Genomic DNA, 21627 nt, shown 5'->3' on the forward strand with positions numbered 1-21627 from the left:
ACTGAGAAGGTGACGACTGAAGAAATTCTTACAGATGTGCTGGAAAGGCAGGCCAGCAAAGGGAGCAGCATGTGCAAAGGTCCTGAGGCAGGAGCATGACTACCCTGTTTGTGAGCAGAGGAGAGACTGATTCACATCCTCACGGGAGGCTGCTGGCTGCTGGGTGAGCCTACACTGGAAAGGAGCAGGGGCGGCCATTGGGACCAGGGAGGGGGGTGCAGTGGTCTGGGGCAGATGCTGGTGACTTCAGTGAGGGCAGCAGTGGAGTGGGAGAACAGTCGGACTCTGGGTTTGCCTGGGATTTCTTGATCGCCTGGACGGCCCCCGGGGTCCCCATCGGCTGAGATGAAGGTTGCAGGAGGTGCCTATTTGTGGGAGTGACAGAGTTTGCTGTGGATGTGCTGAGTTGGAGATGCCAGCTAGGATCTGAGCAGTGAGTCAAGGCTGGCGTTCAGGTCTGGGGTTGGGATGTGGATCTGGTGGGCAGTGGGCCAGTAGATGGTACTTACAGATCGGAGAAGGCCAGCAAGGGAGCGGCAAAGATGGGAAGGAGGAATGGGCAGGAGTCCCGGGCGCCATCCGGTGCCCGGCCAGGGACAGGAGAGACCAAGGAAGAGGCTGCCCAGGATGTGGGAGGGAAGCCAAGCAAGTGAGGTGTCCTGGGCCAAGGGGATGGAAAAGTCACTCGGTCTGTGTGCTGAGGGGCCCGATAAGGGGTCCCCCGGGCGGGAGGTCACAGGGCACCTGCACAAGAGTGCTTGCAGGCTGGCAGTGGGGGTGGGGGACGCTGCCTGGAGGGCTCCCTGCTTTACTCCACGGCAGTTGAATATTTCATTAAGCATTGTGTTCGTGGCATCGTCACACAATCTCCAGCGAGCACCAAAGGGCTGCTGCCAGGAGGGCTCCTGCCACAGCTGGCCACGTGGGGTCTCCGTGCCTCCTTGCAGCCTGGGGCGACCGCTTGGCCAGTCGGACTGGAGCACCTGTGGGTCGTGCCCTCAAAGGGTGGGGTGTGCCTGCTGGCTGGAGTAAGGTGGTGGCCGCGCAGACCCCCCAGGAGGGCAGCGCCCAGGGGCAGGGGTGCGCAGCGAACGAGGAGGAGCGGATCAGGACGGCCGCGCCCCTGGAGAGAAATGCACGTCCACCCTGTTTACGCCGCAGCTCACGTGGGTCTTGGGCACGTGCTACATTCTGGCCTCCTAGTACACGTGCCGCTACCTTGCTGGTGCAGAGTGTGTTTGGCGGTAGGCGGAGGTGGCCACGAAGGCGCGCACCGGAGAGTGGGAGTGGTCCTGTGGGTCCTGCAGAGGGCGCTCCTCTGGTGTGGGGGCAGTGACCGCTGAAGACCCTCAGCCCTGGGCCCTGCCCCATCCCTGCCCGGTTCATCCTGTGCCGTCCCCACACCAGCAGGCCTCCTTGGCTGGCAGTGCTCTGGATCTGCCTTGTTCCCCCAGCCCTGCTGTGGCCACCAGCTCCCACCCCACTTGGGAACCATGCCCCCTCCCTGGCCCTGGCCGTCCTGGTCTGGCAGCCCTCCTCCTGTCTTATCCACTCCCCACGGGTCCCACCTGGTGTGGGGCATAGAGGAGGCACAGGGAAGCGTCCTGTGACGGGCCTGCAGGAACGGCTGGAGACGGGTGTGTGGATGACGGACCACTGACCCACTGACCCACTGACCCACTGATCCACTGACCAACTGACAGAGTGAATGAATGAATGATAGAGCAAATGGGAATAATGGAGTAAGCGAATAACATATAAAGAGTGAACAAAAGAAATAATGAAATAATGAGTCATAGATGAAGGGCCCAAGGAGCAAATGGATGGGTGGATGGGCAGGTGGGTGGATGGTGGGTGGATGGATGGGTGGTGGATAGATGGGTGGATGGATGGATGGGTGGATGGTGGGTGGATGGATGGGTGGATGGGTGGGTGGATGGATGGGTGGATGGGTGGGTGGATGGGTGGGTGGATGGATGGGTGGATGGGTGGGTGGATGGATGGATGGATGGATGGTGGATGGATGGATGGATGGGTGGGTGGTTGGCTGGATAGGTGGGTGGATGGGTGGTTGGATGGATGGATGGATGGTGGGTGGATGGGTGGATGGATGGATGAATGAATGGGTGGGTGGATGGATGGATGGATGGTGGGTGGATGGGTGGGTGGATGGATGGGTGGATGGGTGGGTGGATGGATGGATGGATGGATGGGTGGATGGATGGTGGTGGGTGAGTGGAGGAGTGGGTGGATGGATGGGTGGATGGATGGAAGATGGGTGGGTGGGTGGATGGATGGGTGGGTGGTTGGCTGGATGGGTGGTTGGATGGATGGGTGGATGGATGGGTGGATGGGTGGGTGGATGGATGGGTGGATGGGTGGGTGGATGGTGGGTGGATGGATGGGTGGATGGGTGGTTGGCTGGATAGGTGGGTGGATGGGTGGTTGGATGGATGGATGAATGGATGGGTGGGTGGATGGATGGATGGATGGTGGGTGGATGGGTGGGTGGATGGATGGGTGGGTGGATGGATGGATGGATGGTGGGTGGATGGGTGGTGGATGGATGGGTGGATGGGTGGGTGGATGGATGGATGGATGGGTGGATGGATGGTGGTGGGTGAGTGGAAGAGTGGGTGGATGGATGGGTGGATGGATGGAAGATGGGTGGGTGGGTGGATGGATGGGTGGGTGGTTGGCTGGATGGGTGGATGGATGGGTGGATGGGTGGGTGGATGGATGGGTGGATGGGTGGGTGGATGGTGGGTGGATGGATGGGTGGATGGATGGATGGGTGGGTGGTTGGCTGGATGGGTGGATGGATGGGTGGATGGGTGGGTGGATGGATGGATGGATGGATGGTGGGTGGATGGGTGGGTGGGTGGGTGGACGGGTGGGTCGATGGTGGATGGGTGGATGGGTGGATGGGTGGGTGGACGGGTGGGTCGATGGTGGATGGGTGGGTGGATGGATGGATGGATGGATGGTGGGTGGATGGGTGGGTGGGTGGGTGGATGGATGGTGGGTGGACGGGTGGGTCAATGGTGGATGGGTGGATGGGTGGATGGGTGGGTGGACGGGTGGGTCGATGGTGGATGGGTGGGTGGATGGATGGATGGATGGGTAGGTGGATGGATGGGTGGATGGGTGGATGGGTGGGTGGATGGATGGACAGATGGTGGGTGGATGGACGGATGGTGGGTGGATGGGTGGATGGTTGGTTGGATGGATGGATGGATGGATGGGTGGATAGGTGGGTGGATGGATGGACAGATGGTGGGTGGATGGACGGATGGTGGGTGGATGGGTGGATGGTTGGTTGGATGGATGGATGGATGGATGGGTGGACAGGTGGGTGGATTGATGGATGGTGGGTGGGTGGGTGGATGGTGGTTGGCTGGATGTGTGGGTGGATGGGTGGTTGGATGGATGGATGGATGGATAGATGGTGGGTGGATGGGGGGATGGATGAGGGGATAGAGAGATCAGGGAAGAAGTGCCGGTCTCCCTTATTAAGTACCTATGATGTGTCATGTGCAGTGCAAAGGGCTTTGCCACCCCATTGGAGATCTCTTAACTGTGTTGACATGCAAGGTGAACAAAATGAGATCGAGGTGGGCTGGCAGACAGAAGGTTGCGGAATCTGTTTGGAACCTGGCTCTGATGTTGTCCCCTAGCAGCAGACACTTTCTCCCACAAGCCCTGAAGATACGTATGTTCAGCAGTGGAGATGGGGTCTGGACATCTTGCCTTCTGGTGTGTTCACGCAGCCCTGGGGTGGCTGGGGGAGGCGAAGGCCATGTGCTTCCCGATCGGGTGAGACAGCATGTTTCTCTAACCTGACAGTTCTGCCCTCCACCAGCGGCCACCAGCGGGTCCCACACAGAGTGCCGGGGATGAAAAGGCATTGTGACGGCGAATGGCTGGAGGGGAACCCTGTGCCCAGACGTGTGTTCTCAGCCCGGCACTCATGGGCAGACACTCTTACCCCTTCCATTTCACAGATGTGGACACTGACCCAGGCCCAGAGAGCTGAAGAAACTCGCCAGCTAGCAAGTGCTGGAGGACAGGATGGCCCTGGTGTCCTGGTGTATCACTGGGCGCTTAACCACTGCACGGGACCCTGGGAACCCACCGTGGGGGCAACGTCGGGCATCCGGGGCCAGAACGATTTTTGCCTCTTTGATGATGCCCCCCACCATTCACTATGGGAGTGGGCTGTTCCAGTGATGGTGGGTGTTGGGGGGGGGTCAGAAGGGGATGGAGAAGACAGGTGAGCAGGGGGTGGGAGGACCCGTCTCTGAGATTCTCGGGGGCATTCCCCTCTGTGGACTGGCCTGGGTGCCACCTGTGGGCTCCCCCTAGGCACCTGTTGTCGGCAATAGCACTGTCCCTCTGCGGGTGTGGACGAGACAACGTCCCCAGGGAGCAGCCACTGTACCCCTTCCCCAACCCTGCCAAGGAACCATCCCCAACTGCAGTCCACCGATAAGGACACCGAGGCTCAGAGAGGTAAAGTCATGTGTCCCCAGCCACACTGCCGTGAGGGACGGAGCCAGGATTCCAACCCGGTAGGCCTGGTGGGCACGTGTGGGTGCGTGCCAGCTCTGAGGCCCCTCGGGCCCTTACCTTCTCCGGGTGGAAAAGGATGTTTCCGAGGCCCTGTAGGCTCAACGCGCGGACCTCGGGGCTGGGATCCCTGAGGCTTCGGGCCAGCACAGTCAGGACGGCCTGTCTGGGGAGCACCTCCAGCAGCATGGGGCTGTAGAGGAACTGGGGCAGTCCCCGAGGGCGGGCGGGTCAGGCTCTCGTAGGGAGCCTCCGCGTGTGTCCGGGAGCAGGGCTCCAGGCCCGGGGTCTGGCAGGGGTGTTGGGGAGGGCAGCCACCAGCACCCCCGGGGGTATCTTGGTTAACAAGTACTTGAATCCTCCTTCCCAGCTGGATCAACTCTTTGATGTCTCGCTGGGGAAACTGAGGCCCAGAGGGGGAAGCGGTCTTGCCTAATGTCACACGGCAAGACTGGGGCCAATGGCCTGGCTCACGGGACACCTGTGGGGACAGAGCCCCGGGGAGGATGGCTTGGACATCCCTGCTGGTGGCAGGTGGGGTGGCGAGTGGCACCAGGCTTTGACTTGGGTTTCTCCCCACTGAGGTCATTTAGGGACATGCCACACGGCGCCCCCCCTCCCCCTGCCCAAGCCCTGCCGTGGCCCCTGCCTCAGTTGCAAAGTCTGCCACGCCCAGCTCCTGTCTTGCTCTAACCTGTGCCGTCTTGGCTCAGGGCGACCTGAGCCCCGCTCTGCCTGACCGACCAGCTCTGTAGGGGTGGGGGCAGGGCGGGACAGGTGGAGCGATGGGTTCGCCCGGGCCACTGACGGGGGGGGGGGGCTGCTAAGTGGGGGACCCAGCCCCAGACCGTGGACTGCCCTGGAGACGGGAGCGGGAAGGAGTGGGTGTGACGGGTCCATCTGGTGGGGCCTCCGCCCACGAAAGGTCCTGATGGGGCACCGAGGTGGCTGGAGGAGGGGGCTGGGTCTGAGGGGCTCCCCCTCCCCCTGTCCAGGCCGCTACCTCGACGAGGATGAGGACGGCCGTCTTCCGCTCCCGTTTCTCCTCGCTCTGCAGGCTGGACAGCAGCTGGCTGGTCACTGCCTTGATCTGCCTGCAGTGGTTCTGAACCATGGCCCTGGGGCGAAGGGAGGAGGGCAGGGGGAGGGCAGGGGGAGGGCAGCATGGCAGGCTCGACCTGGCGTCCACCCTCCCACCATCACCTGACCCAGCTGGGGCTGAGCGGCCAGAGCTGTCCCTGGGGGTGGGTGGGCCCCCATTCCCTTATGTCCCTCTGTCCCCGCTGGCCACCCACTGGGTTCCGGGCCCGGACTGGGCCTATGGGACACGAGGAGCAGGCCCCTAGGTGGCCTCCGCAGGGGTGGGGCTGGGAGAAGACACCCGTGTCCACAGGCCCCCGGTGGGCGTGCACGTGGCCAGGCACCGGGGCACCGACTTCCGTGCCAGAGGGCCGAGCACGCACACGTGTGAGTTCGAGGGGCCGTGCTCACAGGTGGACCCGAGGCGTCACTGTGGTCGATACACCCAGCTTCCTGGACAAGCAGTGGCCCGGCTCAGGCCCTGGCCCCTGCCCTGGCCCCGCTCGTACCTGGCGAGGAGACCCACGCCCTGCGGGTAGGTGCGGGTGGTGGCAAAGAGCTCCCAGGCGCCCCGCAGCTCCAGGTGGGCGAAGTCCTGCCAGTGCCCCGTGGTGGACAGCAGACCCTTCAGGGCCTCCAGCGACGTCCTGCCGGGGAGCAGAGGGGGTCACCGAGCCAGCCCTGCCCCCGGCGGGGTGCCCGGCCGCCCTGGATGGAAAGGGACATTCCGGCTCCTGTCTGGGCTCAGGGCCCCAGTGGCCTGGAGGCCTCCCTGGGGGTGAGCTGTGCTGGGGGAGGGGGCAGCATGAGGACACTCGGGCCCAGGCCTGTGCCCTATGGTCAGTTGCCGGGGCCAGGGCCTGGAGGGTGCCCCCTCTAGGAGGGAGGGTCTGAGATGGGATTGGTGCACAGTCAGGGTGAGGTGTGCTTGGAGAGCCTCAGAGGACACGCATCGTGTCCGTGGCTGGCTCTCCAAGGCTGCAGCTCGGTGGGGGGGGGGGGGGCAGGGCAGGAGGGTGCTTCGGAGATCGGCAGTCTCCCAAGTCACAGGTACAGAGGGTCCCGGCTGAGCCTTGAAGGGATGGTGCCCTTTGAATGTGGGGCCAAGAATACAAAGAGGGCGCTGCAGGGAGGGAGGAGGAGAGCTGGGGGGTGTGGCTTCACGGAAGCCCAGACAAGTGGCCGTTCGGCACTCCTGACACCCCTCCGCCTTCAGGGGACGCAGAGAAACCAGGTTCCGCTGGCCGCATGCGCACGGGAACTCAAGAAAGTTTGCCGGACACACGGCAGGGCGGGGTGGCGAGCTCGAGATCCAGTGGCCTGTCTGTCCCGGTCACACGCCTGGCCGGGGGCAGCAGAGGAGAAGAGCAGCGAGGCCCCTGGCTCCCCAGCTGCACCGTGACAGCTCGGTCACGGGCCTAGGGCTGTCCAGGCACTGCAGGCAGGACACAGGGCGCGGGCCCGGGAGGGCAGGCCCGGCTCCCGCCATCCCACCACCCTGCGCCTCGTCACGTCCGTCTTGGCCCCACGCGACAGGTCGCATCGGCCTGGATGTGTGAGCCGGCTCCCGGAATGAGGCTATCAGCGAGGACCAAGCACGATCCCGAGCAGATTTGCCAAACCGAGTGTCCCGGGATGGAATTTCCAGGGGCCCCAACCCAAACCCCGGAAGCGGGCCTGCTGGAGCCCACGGGGACCCTGTTTGATTCCGCGTTTTCCGGAAGCGCCACAGTTTTCTGAGCGGCTGCACCCCTGTACGTTCCCGCCACGGCGGTTGTTTTCTCGAGGTGGCCTGTGTCGCCGGCCTCCGCCGCCTTGGCCGTGCGTGCAGATGGGCCGAGGCCAGCAGGGAGGGTGCAGGGGTGAAGCCTGCCCTGGACACTGGGCTGGATTCGTGCGTCTGACCTGCCGATGCCTCAGGCCCCGACTGCTGCTGTTCCCAGCAACACGACGCGGAAATGAGGCCCGGCCTCCTCTTTCCGACCTGGAGTCCAGACGCCCTCTCGGGAGTCCCCTGGTCACATGTTAGCTGCAGGAGGGCAGCGCTGGGTCTCCCTCACCTGGACATTGCCCACTCTGACCACCCATCCCCAGTGCCAGTTGGACCCTGCCACTCCCTCTGCATAGAGCCCTCTGTGGCTCCCCACTGTTCTGTGTGGAGGCCGCTTTCAAGGCCTCCTTCCTGTTCCCGCCCTGCTTGTCCCCTCCCCCCAAGCCTCTGTGCCCTCCCAGTCCCCACCCAGGGACCTCAACCATCAGTGAGGTCTCAGCCCAGGTGCTGGGTCCTCAGGGACTACACGATAGGTGGTCATCCTCTGTGGAGGTGATGACTCTCCCTCAGGGCACTCTGCACAGTGTGTCAAGCACCCAACTGTCACCGGGCTGTCACCTGACCCCCATGTGCGTTTCCATGGGGCTGTGAGCTCCCTAGCAGAGGGTCCCGCCTCTGGTGATGAGCGTGGTCTGGGACACAGCAAGCACCCGTCGATATTTAAGTGCTGACAGTGGGGCACACAGTGGTCCCCCAGCAAGTGCTGACGAGGTAGCGCTTCTACCTCTCTTTTCCTCCAAGAGCTGCAGGGAGCATGGAGCGGGAGGCAGGGGCACTGCCCAGCCAGGGGCCAGGGGCCAGGGGCCAGGGGCCAGGGGCCGGGCTTGGCCAGGAATGGAGGTGGGTCTGGGCAGGGCTATGGGGGCCCCGGGGTGGTAAGGAGAGGACAGGCGGGACCGAGTCCTGTGCCTTCTGTCGGCCCCTCCCTGCTCAATCCCTGGGAAGTCACATCTCCCTGCCGATCCCAGGGCCCCTGCCCGCCGGGCAAATGGACAAGAAGATGCTGGGGCTGGCGTCATGCCATCGAACCCTTCACCTTCGCCTTGACCGAGGCCCGGAGTGTTGACCACTCGTCCAGGGCCGAGTGCTCACAGGGGAGGTTAGGGTGAGGTCTTCGATCTCAGATCCGGGACCGAAGAGCATATCGTTATGAATTGCTCATTTGCTCCTTGTCAACTGCCAAAACCAGGACTGTGACCAGTGTTTTAAATAAAGAGCTTTACCTTGAAAGCTTTAAGTTTAAAAGACAACAAATTGGAAGGAGGTGAGAAACAGAAAGGAAGCACCAAGTACTATAGGGAGGTTCCGAAAGTTAACTTTACATATGAGCTTCCTGGCAGCCAGGGCAAAAAGGAAAATATGTTGGCTGTCCTTAGAAGTGGTCCAAGAGAGTGTCTTTGAAATAAAGAGAAATCAGATGCCCCATGAGAATGAGAGAGTTGGCCCATGATGGAGAAACTAAAGGGATGAGAAGTCCTTCAGGGGGCAAGACGGGTCCCAGAGGAGAACCCAGCCGAGAACTGACCAAAGCAGTTAACTCTCTAAAGAAAGAGGCTTTGTTTGTCAGAGATACAAAGGAAAGGGACCCACAGGGAGGGCGGTGGTGTCTTTGCAGCCCTGCTGGGCACTTGCTGGTCCCAGAGGCTGGCCCAGCTTAGCAGGGTGTCAGGGACTTCAGAGGCTTGATCCTGCCTCACTGGGGTGCCCCCTGGTGTCTGGTGCCACCCCCATGCTACTGGGGGCACCACAGACAGGAGGCCTCTCAGCAGCGGGTGCCCCGATCCCCTCCTTGGCCTGTGTCCCCCTTCATGGTGCCACATCCGCCAGGCGTCAGACCCTGGACGGCAGCGGTCGCTGGGTAACAGTGGCTGCCCGTGTCCCCACCATCCCGGACTATTTGCTGGCCCTGCTGCTGGTTGGCCTGCCCTTCCTTTGGGCCCTTCGGGTTTTCCTCCGGGCAAGGGGGGCTCAGGTCCTGTCCCAGCCCCAGGGAGGGTGTGGGAGCCCCACCGGGTCAGAGCCCCATGTGCCCCTGTGGCCGAGGCGATTGGCTCACGGGTGAGCATGTGATCCAAGACCGGCCAATCAGAGCTGGTGGACTATGCCAGGCAGGGGGGTCGGAGAGCCTGTCCCTCGGTTGCTTGGGCCACCTCCCTCCTCCCTGGAGAGGACTTGTCCAGAGAGAGGCCGTGGGGCTGAGGTCCGGGAGGGAGGTGCCAGGGCTGCCTGAGCATCTCCACCGGCTGGCCTGGGTAAGAAGCTGACAGGTGCCCCGGGGAGATGGACAGACACCCCCTCCCTGGGGGAGACAGACAGATATGCCCCTTGGGGGAACCCCAAGTCAGACAGACAGACACCCTGGCTCCTTGGGGGAGACAGACAGACACCCTGGCTCCCTGGGGGCTTCCGGTCTACGGGGCACAGATAACAGTTGTCAGGCAGTGGCCCTGGGAGGGGGAGCGGCAGGGTAGCAGTGGGACCACCGTTTTGGGGAAGGTGGTCGGAGACCCCGGCAGGAAGTGAGGGTATCGGGGGGAGTGGGAGCAGGGAGTGAGGGGCCCCGAGGCAGTCACACGCGGGGTGTAAGGAACAGTGGGGAGACCTCAGAGGCTGGAGCAGAGGGTGTGAGTGAGGGGCGTGTGACAAGAAGTGGGGTCCCGGAGGCGGCAACAGGGAGCCAGAGGGAGACGGGCCTCGGGGGCACTGCGAGGATCTGGCTTTTTCTGAATTAAGTGGGGAGAGGCTGGGGGTCATGAGGCCTTGGATGTGTTTTGACTGGGATCTGGGCTGTGGCGTGGAGGGCAGGGGGGGGGGGTGGGAGGTGGGGCAGGGGGAGCTAGGTGGCTGGCCCCGGGTGGGCAGGGGCAGGGCTGGGAGGGGGGGTAGCAGACGGAGGGAGTTGGTTCATTGCAGCCCCCTCCTGGCCCTCCTACGTACGTTCTGGGAGGAGAACGTTTTATTAGCTTATTAGGGAAGATTCATGCATTTCGCACGGTTGATGTGAATAAAAAAAGAACTTTATGCACATTCGAATTCAGAAGCAATATGAGAAGAAGTGGCATTTTTTTCTCAGTGACGCGCCTTGGGGAGAGCTGTTAAAACTGACAAATTACGTGAAACACATCATAATACAAACAAATGAAAAGAGTCGGTCCCCGTGGTTTTTAAAGACTTGCTTGTTGGGTTTCTCAAGACACGACCTGGCGTGGAGGGAGGGCGCGGCAGCCGGCCCGAACCGTGGCCGAGTGCCACGGGGGCGCGGACCCTCCGACGCAGGCCCCGTCCACGCCGCTCAGGCCACACCCGCCCACGTCGGTGCAAAAGTGTACGGGGCTCAGAGCAATGCGCAAGGCGACCCAGAGGGGCGTCTGCCCTCACAGGCTCAGCGGTGGCCAGGGGGACACCCCTGCCATCCCACGGGCACTAGCTCAGCAACTCGAGGGCATTCTGTGTGTCTCTGGGAAAGCCTCTGACCCTCTCTGAGCCTCGGTTTCCTCATCTGTACATTGGGGAGGACGAGAAACATCTCGCCGAACCCCCACAAGGACCACATTCAGGAAAGACCCGGTGCCCTGGTGTGGGCAGATGTTAGGTGCTGTGTCCTGTCACCGAGGATGTCTGCTGCCCAGCGACCCTCGGGGAGCAAGTAAACCAGCCACATGCCTGCCCTGAGTCCCTCCGCGTGACTGCGGTGCTGGCCATGATGGTGTTCGGGGGTTGAGTCCCCCCCGCCCACCCCAAAGCTATGTCCAAGTCCTAAACCCCATACCTGTGAGTGTGGTCTTATTTGGAAACAGGGTCTTTGCAGATGGAATCGAGTTAAGATGAGGCCCTTAGGGTGGCCCTAATCCATCATGACTGGTGTCCTTATAAGAAGAGGGAAACTGAGCCAAGAGACACATGGCCGAGGACACCAGGTGACAAGGGAAGCAGAGGCGGGAGCAACGCGTCCACAGGCCAGGGACACAGAGACTGCCCGCAGAGCCAGGAGAGGGAGAGGCAGAAAGCGTCCTCCCCGGCAGGCTTCAGAGGCAGCACGGCCCTGCCGACACCTTGAACTCGGACCCTGGCCTCCAGAACTGGGACAATAGGTGCCTGGTGCCGTGGGGCGCGCCCCTGCTTTCTCAGCCCTGGGAAGTCAGTGTCTTTGCCTCATCCCTGCAGGCGGAGCCTGAACGCCCCCCTACCTCTGCGGACTGGGCGTGGCCAGCGGCTGGGCCTCCTGGCCGGGCTGGGGCTCCTCGGGCAGGTTCAGCTCCGAGATGTAGTGCGTCTGGGTGAGGAGGGCCAGGAGGAGCTCTGGGTAGGCCTCCTGCACCGCCTTCTCGAACTCTCGGGCAAACTGCAGCTCGTGAAGCAAGTTCATGGCCTGGCAGGGGGCAGGGGACACGCTGTAGCTCCCGAGCCCGGGACGGCGGCCCGAGGCTTCCTGTGCCCACCGGAACATTCAGTCCGGAAGGTCCTCAGGGTGGGGGGACAGCACTGAGCAGTCAGGACAGAGGGAGGCCGGGGCTCGGGGTGTGGAGGGACACAGAGAAGACCCCCCTGCTGACCCCGTGCTGCTGTGTGGTTTCGGGCGGGAAGGGCGGGGGGCCGCACGGGCACGGGGTGGACCCCCCCTCTGCGGCCACGTTCAGATGGAATCGAGTTCAGGCGGCTGCTGGCCTGGGGGCTCCGGGTGGGGAGGGGCACCTGCGGGCTCCGGGCTGCTGCTCAGGGGGCTTTGGGGGTGGGGGGGTGTCTCAGCCGAGGAGACAACAGGGTCGGCCACGGCGGCTGCCTCGTCAGAGTCCAGCCGCGGAGGACAGGTGTGGCCGTGCTAGGAAGTGAGCTCCCCGCTCCTGCGGCTGTGTAAGGAGGAAAGCTGGGCTGGGGGGATTCCTACAGGAGGGCGGGGGCTGCAGGAGGCGGCCTCAAAGGTTCCTCCAAGATCTACAGCCCCAGAGCCCAAGTGCAGACGGAGGGGTTCTCCATCGCCCCCCGCCCCCCGCCCCCGCTCTTCCTCGGCTGGAACCTGTCTCCTGGAGCCCCCGGGCTGTGAGGCCACCCACACAGCGCGTCCGGCATCCTGGGGACACGCTGTGTGACCCAGGGCCCTCAGCAGCCCTGCAGGACCACCGCCGTCCCACTTCACGGGGCAGAAGCGGGCTCCGTAGCCCCCCACCGGGACGTGCTCAGCCTTTGGCCGTGCCCCTTCCCCGGCCGGGAGACGGGGCTCCCCCTCCCCCAGCCTGGCGCACAGCGGGTGCCCTGGATGCCACCGGCATCTGCACGCGGGAAGCCGGTCGGCCGGGTGGCGGCTAGGGGCCGCGTGGAGGCAGTGGCTGCAGAGACTCACGGTGAGCGAGTGCAGGTAGGTCTTATCCTCGGGCGGGGGGCTGCCGTCTCTGGCCCCGGGGGGCAGCGGCCGCTCCTGCAGCCAGGCCAGCAGCGTGGCCACCACCAGGCGGCTCACGGGGCGCTCGGCCCCCAGGGCCCTCCACAACTGGAAGGAGTGGCTGTGGGCAAAGAGGGGCCGTGAGGCCAGCCCTGCTTGTGCTCGGCCACAGCGCCGGCCAAGGTGAGCGGGGTCTCAGGTGCCTGGAGTAGTGGGGAGGGGGAGGGAGGAGGCTGGGCTGGATCCGGGGGCCTGGGGGGTGGAGGAGAGCATCTCGGGGTAGCCGCCTTCACCACGAAGGGCGGCGTGGACGGGTGTGTGTGCGTGTGTGTGCGTGTGTGTGTGCGTGCGGCCTGGGGGATGTGCCATGGACAGCGGGCCAGCCGCCCCTGGTCCGTGCTCCTGGGTCTCACTTTCGGGGTCTGTCCTCCAGGCTCCTCGCACCCCAGCTACAGACTCTGAGTCTGTTGCCCTCAGTGGCTCCAAAGTCCAGCTGACCCCTGCCCTCCGACCTCTGCCGCTCCGGGCCTCCACACGTGCTGCGAGCACTCCTCCCCCGCCGGGCCTGCACCCGCTCAGCCATTGGTACTTCTGCCTGGAGGCCTGTCCCGGCTGGCTCCTCCTGGCCTGGGTTTGCTGGGGTCCAGCTCCCCAGGCCTGACCTGGGTCGAGTGGGGGCCATCAGAGCTTTATGCTAACTTGTGCTCATTTTGCAGGCGGGGACACTGAGGACTGGAGAGAGGGAGAGAGGACTGCCCTGATCGGGGCCCTGCCTTGTGACGGAGCAGCTGGGGCTGGGGCCCAGGCCTGCCCGGTCCTGTGACCTTTCCACTTGGTCTGAGGCACCGGCCCGTGACACCTGGGGAGGCAGGGTGTTGGGGCTCCCGAGAGGTCGGTGACCCTGACGGCCCTCTGTTTCCTGTGCTATGGGGTCTGAGGGCCTGCGTGCTGGGTAGAAGCGCCTGGAGGGGCGGGGGTGGGGTCCGGAGGCCAGAGCGGGGGCCTGGATGAGCCCCCACCCCAGCGTTCAGACAGCCCTGGGCTGGGCGGGCACGACAGCTCCGAGGCTTCTGAGACTCTGAAGCATAGGGTGGGGCCTAGAAAGAGTGTGGCCTTTGCTGTCAGAAGGACGTGGGCCCAAGTCCCTGCTCTGTGCCCTCACGGCCGTGTGATCGAGGGCAAGTCTCTGGGGGCAGAGCCTGCCTGGAGGGACTTAGGTGACAGGCTTCTTCAAGAGCGAGGGCACCCAGAGGCCACGGTTTCTGCTTTGCTCTGTCGGCATGTGTGTGCTCAGCACGGTCACGTGTGGGCAGTGAACTCGGGGACGGAGCAGTGACAGAATGGGTAAAATCCCTGCCCGTGTGGGAGCGACCCCTACAGCGCGGCTCAGCCAGCAAGCAAGGGCACGTCAGACCAAGAGCACAGAGCAGGGGAGGGGAGGGGGCCGCAGGAGACAGCGGGAGGGCGCATCTGCTGTGCTCGGTTTCTAGTGGGGCAGTGGGGAAGCCGTCCCCAGGACGGGACACAAACACAGACCCGAGGACGTAAGGGGGGAGCCATGTGGCCCTGGGGGTGGGCAGAACCTTCTGGCCCCGACTCAGAGCCGTTGTTGGTATGTTCAGGGCCAGCATGGTTGGGGTGGAGAGAGTGGGCCAGCAGACGACCTTATTGGCCACTGTCAAGGTTTTGGCTTTGACTTTGAGCGAGATGGGGCCACCGGAGGGCTTGCAGCACAGGAGTGAGGGGGTCCGACTTACTAGTGAAGCCCTGTTCTGGCTGCTGGGAGGGAGGGGTGGACATGGCCAGGGACTCCGTGGGAGCCAGCGATGTCCTGACTAGGGTGGTGACAGGGCTGGGGACACAGGGGTGAGGGGGAGGGTGCGCTGCTGGGATCTTTGAGGATGGGTCTGGGTGTAGAGAGGAGAGTCAAGGGGACCCTGAGAGCTTTGGCTAGAGAAACTGGGTGACAAAAGGGACAATGCGAAAGAGAAAAAGTTAAGGCCCTACGAGAGAAAAAAGAACCCACCCCCCCCCCCAAACACTCGAAAAGCCCCAACTGGAGGACACAGGCCCCTTTCACTGCCACGAAGACACAGAATCTCCTAAATTATCTGGACTTTGCTACACTAAACAGAAGAGGGTGCCATTGAACTTGGAATCCTACAGAACACGCTACTAGTGTTTTATAGGAACGGGAACAAAACGAGCAGGTCCACAGAGGTATTGCAACAACAACAACAACGACAACAACAACCAAACCGAGAAAGACGGTCCGTTCACAACGAGAGGAAACCCCTCCCTAAAGAGCAGCCCGGGGCAGACAAGGCCGTGAGGCCACACGGCCCCTGCAGCCCCGCGGACTCCAGCCGGCACCGACAGATAGGAAAAGCCACCTCGAATTGTCGCTTCAAAAAAGAAAAAGAAAAACCTCAGGAAGAAAGGAAAAGGGAGTGAGTTCCGGGAAGAGGTGGGAGAGACGACATCATCTTACAGGTGGAAAAACGCAAGACGCCCAGAGGGCTAAGACGGAAGCTGAGGGGCATTGAGGAAAAGCAGAAAGATGGCCAGGGGAGGAGCAAAGAGGAGAAAATACTGCCGACGGACGGAGGGCGGGCCAGGGACGGACGGCACTCTGATTCCCGGTCAGGAAGGAGAAACACAGCAGGGGACCGGAACTGATATTTAAAGCGATGACCTAGAGAACTTTCCAGAAACAGTAACAGCAACGGCAGAAGGCCTCAACCTACATAGTCAAAGAGTCTACCAGGTCCCTGCGAGAATTAACACAGAGTGATCAACTCTGAGACATTTCTTAATACAACAGTTAAATTTCGAAGGTAAAGAAACACGCTTCAAGGTGTCCAGGCGTAAGGACCTCTTGCAGGGGCACCCGGAGGGCTCAGGAGGTTGAGCTTCCGACTTCGGCTCAGGTCACGATCTCGCGGTTCGTGGCTTTGAGCCCCGCGTCGGGCTCTGTGCTGACGGCTCGGAGCCTGGAGCCTGCTTTGGATTCTGTGTCTCCCTGTCTCTCTGCCCCTCCCCTGCTTGTGCTCTGTCTCTGTCTCTCAAAAATAAGTAAACATTAAAAAGAAAAGACCTCTTGCAAAGGCACACATATTTACAAAGGCAAAAAGATTACCATTATTAGAGTTAATAGAAGAAAGTGTGAACCAAGGATTTTATGACCAGCCAAGCTGTCCTTCAAGGCACACGACTTGTGACACGCAGGTGCCCAGGGCAAGCTGGAGCTGCCCCCCCCCCCCCCCAGCCTGTCAGAGACGGGCTCGTCCACTTAGGACAGGACTAGGGCTCTCCAGGGGAGGCTCTCCAGGGAGGGCTCTCCAGGGAGGGGGCGCGTGTCGGGGCCAGAGCCGAGCAGAGTGCAGACTTCGGCCAAGTGAAAACGTGCAGCTGAAAACACAGGAGAGGAAGAGGGGTGGCACAGAGGACATCAGTCTCGCTGCTGGTTTTATGGGCAGGTGGCCGGGAGGTAGCAGGTTTTATGGGCAGGTGGCCGGGAGGTAGCAGGTGACCGCAGAAGATGAATAAAGCAGACTACGAAAGGTGAACCCATAAATGGAAAAAAGGATTAAGGATCAAAGACCACACCTCCCGCAGAAACAGAAATAGAGCAAATAAAGTAAAACACACACCAGTACGGGACATGAGGGTGGGGTAGAGACTCTACAAGCCAGTCGTATCGATCAGTGTGAGGGAAGGACTCAGCTCCCTGGTTAAAAGAAACAGACTTCCAATTTGGATCACAAATCGAAACCGGGCTCCACGCTGTCTGTGGGACGACAGACACACGCGGGGCCGACGCGGAAACGTAGGCGAGCGCAGGTGCACCTGTTGTCCTGAGAACAGACACAGCGGGCTGCGGGCCCTCGGAGCACTACATGTGACAGGGCAGTGCACTCGATCATGCCCAAAGTCACGGCTGCTCAGGAAGCTGTGTGTCTGCACAGATCCCATGACAACCACCTTTACGAGGTAGAAATTGCGGGAGACGGAGGGCTCCGTGGACAGAAGTGCATTAGAAATGACTTCAGCGTGCTGTGCTCAGAACGAGACAGATCCGAATGGACATCGGTTAAATACATATACAACACAGTCAATAAGGCAACTCTGAGGATACGCTTCAAGCTCTGCGCCTGACGATGGAAAAGACACCTTCTTCTCGGGGGCCCGGACCACATTCACAACAGCTGTCCAAAAGATCCGCGAATTCCATCGAGCAGAAGCACTGCAGGTGACCTTCTCTGTTCCCAATGCAAACACACACACACACACACACACACAAAACAAAGCAAAACAAAACAGACCCTCCAGAACCCTCGAAATTACGAACAACAGTGTGGAGAGCAGAAATCTTTCTGGAAACAAGTCTCGGGTGCTGGGAGCTGGAGGGAGCTCTCTTCCGGTGCCTTCTGACTCCTCAGCGGAGTGGAAGCAAGGCTGGCCGCTGAGTGCCGTGTCAGAGGTGCGGGGGGCTGGGGGGGGGGTGGAGAGCTACAGGAGGGTGGCCGGGAATGAAAAACGTGTGCTTTTTTCTCGCGGGCAGGTGTGAAGGTGGAGTGCAGGGTTGAGGGCAGCCGAGTGTGGCTGGCCCGCCTCCGGACTCGGGGGGGCGGGGGTCTGAGGGCTTCGAGAGAAAGCCAGCCCCACCCAAAAGGGCCGCGGTGACCACCTGGGTGGGGGAGGGAGAGGGGGTGTTGGCTGGGCTCTTTCAGGCGCACCTGGGGTCCACGAGGCGACAGGTGACAGAGGCTGGGCCGGGGTGTCCTGTGTGGCACAGGATGGTGGGCAGTGGCCCCCCGGAGCCGGCCTCAGGAGGCGTGCAGGAAGCAAACAGGGAGGGAGCAAACAGGCTCCCTCCCTGCACCCAGGCCTGTGGGGGGTGGGGCCCTGTTCCCCGCCCGGGGGAGGATGGAGGGTGGGGCCGGGCACCTGTCCAAGGGTATGGAGGGGTCCAGGAAGGTGGCCACCAGCTCCGAGGTGTGGTTGCGGGCTAGCAGGGTGATGGCGTGCAGGGTGACTTCCTTGGCTTGGGGGATGTGGACAGAGCAGAGCTGCAAGTGAATGGCTCGGCCCAGCTTGGCAACCTGTGCAGGGAGGCAGAGGATATAGGCGGGAGAGCTGGTCTGAGGGGGGAGGCCAGGCCCTGCCCGGGGAAGTCTGAGGGGAGGCACGTCCCCGCCCCGGATGCCTGGTCAGAAGGGCAGTCCCAGGCTGCGGGGAGAGAGGTCCCCCCACCTTTTCCCCTGGCACCAGAGGCCCTCCCACTCTGTCCAAACATTGCCCAGTCACCGGGAGGCTCAGACACACCGGCCTCGTCACCTCCCGAGCAGGCCACTTGGGCACACGCTGTTCTGGGAGCCTGGAACGCCCCTCGCCTTCCACTTTCGGTGCCCTTGCTCACCCGTCTGGGGCTTCCCCATGTGCAGGACGCGTCATCAATCGTCCTTTTCCCGGGGGCCACCCCCACCCCACTGGGTGCACTTCCTATGTTGTTCAGTCCTTATCTGTCCGTGTCTGCCCTGCCCACTGGACCGGGAACTTCTGGAAAGGTCCGTGCCTTCTCCTCCCCCATGTGCTGCGCCAGAGCCTGGAGCACGTGTGCCTCTCGAGCCTGCAAACACCACTCAGGGCCCCAGGACACCTGCTTGGGCCGTTCGTTCGTTCGTTCGTTCATTCACTCGCTCGTTCATTCAGTGGAACTTGTCAGGGTGGGGTCTGTGGCTCCCCCATCGGGGCTGAGCTCGGGGACGCTGCCTTGGCCCAGAGACGCTGGCTTCAGGTGCTGGCTGCCGGGCGTCCCTCTGCGCCCAGACCCGTCCCGGCCCACCCTCAGCGGGTGCCCCGGCCCTCTCACCGTCTCCAGCTCGGCGCCGTGCTCCTGGATGGCGAGGAGCAGCATGTCGGCGGCCGCCTGCACGCGGAAGGAGCTGGGGGATCCCAGTCCGTCGATGGCTGTCCAGATGAGGTCGGTCAGCTCTGCCACCGTGAGATGCTTCATGACCTCCTGTACCGGCAGGGGCGAGGGCAGCCGTCACTGTGGGTCACGCGTGCCCAGGTGTCTGCTCCTGGCTTTGCTTTCCCTTTTCCTTTGCTTCAGGCCACTCGGGTTTCTGAGCACCCCGTAATTCTGAGCCCCTCTCCTCCGGGACCACACGTGATCACCTGCACATGTCTCTGAGCCAGCCACGGCCCGGGGGCAGGAAGGGAGAGAGTGATGCCCACGGTAGGGCAGAGGCATGGCTCCCTTCCTCACTCAGACCCAGTGGTTGTCCTGGGACCTGCACGGACCCACCAGCCTCCTTTCCTCCCCTCCTCTGCCCTGTCTTCGCCTCGTGGGCTTCCTCAGCTGCCAGCCTCCGTCCCGCTGGGTGCTTGCTCCCCAGGCCAAGCCCCAGCCCTCCTTCCATGACTTTAACAAAGAGCACTTGAACTTCAGAGTTGTGAAGGGTCTTCAAGGTCACCTGGGTCACCCCCTAGGCCCAGAGAGGCGCGTGGATGCCCTTACCACAGCACAGGCTGGCTCCAGAGCCCAGGGCTCCCGTCCTGTGCTAGGGCCTCCCCAAGAGCCCAACTGGCCTCTGCCCGTGTTCTCCCAAGAGTGACTCTAAGTCCAGACCGTGAGCCGCTTGGGGTGATAAAGAGGCTCTGGAGGAAATGCAAGGTGGTGGGTGGGACCCCTGCTCCATAGCCTCAGACTATAGTCTCTGACAGCCCGAGGCTGGCCCAGGTGGAACCTTCCGGAAAGACTTCGAGCATTATTGCTCAATATGGTGGCCACCAGCCACACGTACCTATTTAAACTGAAACTTAAGTAACATTGAAAACCTCAGTTCCTCAGCAGCACTAGACACATTTCCAGTGCTCAGTACTGGGTACGTTGGACAGTGTGGACAGAGACACTTGTATCCTTTCGGAAAGTTCTACCGGAAGGCTGTGACTGGAGCGTCTGGTAGAGGAAGATAGAATGCTGGTGACAGGGGCTGACAGAAAGGTTTGAAGTCTGAAAGGATGTTGAAGGAGGTAACATGTTTCTTTGCATGCTAGCCTATTTGGTGAAATGTCTGAAAGTCTGTTAGGATGTTTGTATTTTTATTGGATATAAAAATAAGTGTTAAATAACAGATGTTAGAATATTTATTAGAATCATTATTCTAAAATTTTGGTAAAATGTGAGAATATTAGGATTAGCTGCTGGTTAGAAGGTTAAAATAATTTTAATAATTTTAATGGAATATTTGTAGCCCTTACCAGCTGCGTGCAAACGCTTCTTCATTTGGTTCAACTTGATGGGTATCTGTCAAAGGCTGGCCCTACCACCAGGCCTCGCACTGAGCCCTGGCAAGACCCTGCCTCTGGCCTGGAGTGCCCAAGGTCTAACAGGGGGAGACCGATCAGTACGCCAAGGACAGGGGTCTTTGTCAGTCATGGGCTCAACACCAGGAAGGGACGAGCAAAGTCACCAGGTGGAGACATCACGGGCTGCCCACCCAGAACGTGAGGCTCCAGGAAACATGGCTTGTCGAGTTAACACCAGCATCCGGCCCACACTCAGTGCCTCAGACTCGCTCATGTTCAGAAGAGAACACAGATCGGGCAGAGGATGTCACAAAGTTACGGGACCTCCCTGGGGTGATGAGAGGGGCCTTGGGGGAACTGCTGGGCTCCCCCAGGCTGCTGACCGAGAGGCTGATTGAGGTAGACGAGGTGACCGTGCAGGAAGAGACGTGCTCTGCCTTCATAGGAAGAGGGTCTGGCTTTCAGAGGGTTGAGAGGCCCCCGGGAAAATGAGGAATTCAGGGATATTTCTGCAGAATTCTCATCCCGCAAAAGCCAGACTTACAGGGAAGGGTGCCATCTGGTGCCTCAGGGAACACCTGGGAGCTGTCCCGACACCACCATTTACCGGGTGCTCATGGTGGCCGGAACTTCACAATGCCAGCCCGCTCATTTTATGGAGAAAGCTGGGAGCTCAGAGAGGGGAGAGGGCTTGTCTAGGCTGCACAGCCGTGGGGGACAGAGCTGGGACTCAGGCCTGGGCTGCTGACCCCAGGGTCTGTCCCTGGTCTCTCCCTCCAATCCCCCCTCCCCCAACTCCCAGGTCCCAGGCCAGGGGCCACGGACTTCTCCAAACACTCTCAGTGAACCACCAGAGACACAGGTGAGATCCCCGCCTTGGTTTTAATACTTACACCTGGCTCGGGGTCTGACCCCCCCCCCCCCCCAGGGGTGCAGTAGGGCCACCCCAACAGCTGAAAGCCCTGTGGTGGGGGGTCGGAGCAGAGCACGGCCAGGCCTCCCCCCACCCGGACCTATCCCACCATTCTAAGGGCTTTGACCTTGATGACTTGGGAGCTGCCAAGCTGGAAGATGTGATCCTTCGGGAATGCCATCTCACGGGGGGTGGGGGGAGCTGTCTGCTGGTCTCCGCTGCTCCAGATGGGGGCCCCATCCTCGCTTGCCTGGGAGAGCTGCTTGGGGGCCTGTGCCTCCACGGTTGGAAGTTCCCTCGCTGGCCAGGGGCGGGATTGGGCGAGGGTGAGGGCGGGGCAGAGGTGGGCTGGGGTCTAGGTTGGGACAGGCAAGAGTTAGGGTGGGGTCGCGTGTAGCCAGGGTCAGGCCTGTGCCCTTATGGGGACGGGAGTGTGAGTGGGCCTGGGGGCGGGAGGCGTTCCAGGGCCGTGGCTGGGGTTAGAGGTGGGTTTGGGGGCAGATCTGGGATGGGCTGTGTTCAGCAGTGCGGGTGTGGTCT

At 61.8% G+C, this 21627-nt stretch overlaps 1 protein-coding gene across 4 annotated transcripts in view; it reads right to left on the reverse strand.

Moving 5' to 3' along the window:
• The window catches only part of LOC122495859 (maestro heat-like repeat family member 5), a 65797-nt gene that overhangs the window by 5446 nt on the left and 38724 nt on the right, over window positions 1-21627 (reverse strand). For all 4 annotated transcript variants that reach the window (XM_043601891.1, XM_043601893.1, XM_043601894.1 and 1 more), the window contains exons 17-24: window positions 21215-21387; window positions 18733-18882; window positions 17808-17962; window positions 12819-12978; window positions 11668-11849; window positions 6159-6296; window positions 5573-5687; window positions 4630-4773 (exon numbers count right to left, since the gene is read on the reverse strand). In XM_043601891.1, the coding sequence (XP_043457826.1) occupies window positions 4630-4773; window positions 5573-5687; window positions 6159-6296; window positions 11668-11849; window positions 12819-12978; window positions 17808-17962; window positions 18733-18882; window positions 21215-21387 (1217 nt within the window). The remainder of the gene's footprint in view (window positions 1-4629; window positions 4774-5572; window positions 5688-6158; window positions 6297-11667; window positions 11850-12818; window positions 12979-17807; window positions 17963-18732; window positions 18883-21214; window positions 21388-21627) is intronic.

Source organism: Prionailurus bengalensis, chromosome F2 (assembly GCF_016509475.1).
Source record: "Prionailurus bengalensis isolate Pbe53 chromosome F2, Fcat_Pben_1.1_paternal_pri, whole genome shotgun sequence".
NCBI classification, from domain to species: Eukaryota; Metazoa; Chordata; class Mammalia; order Carnivora; family Felidae; genus Prionailurus; species Prionailurus bengalensis.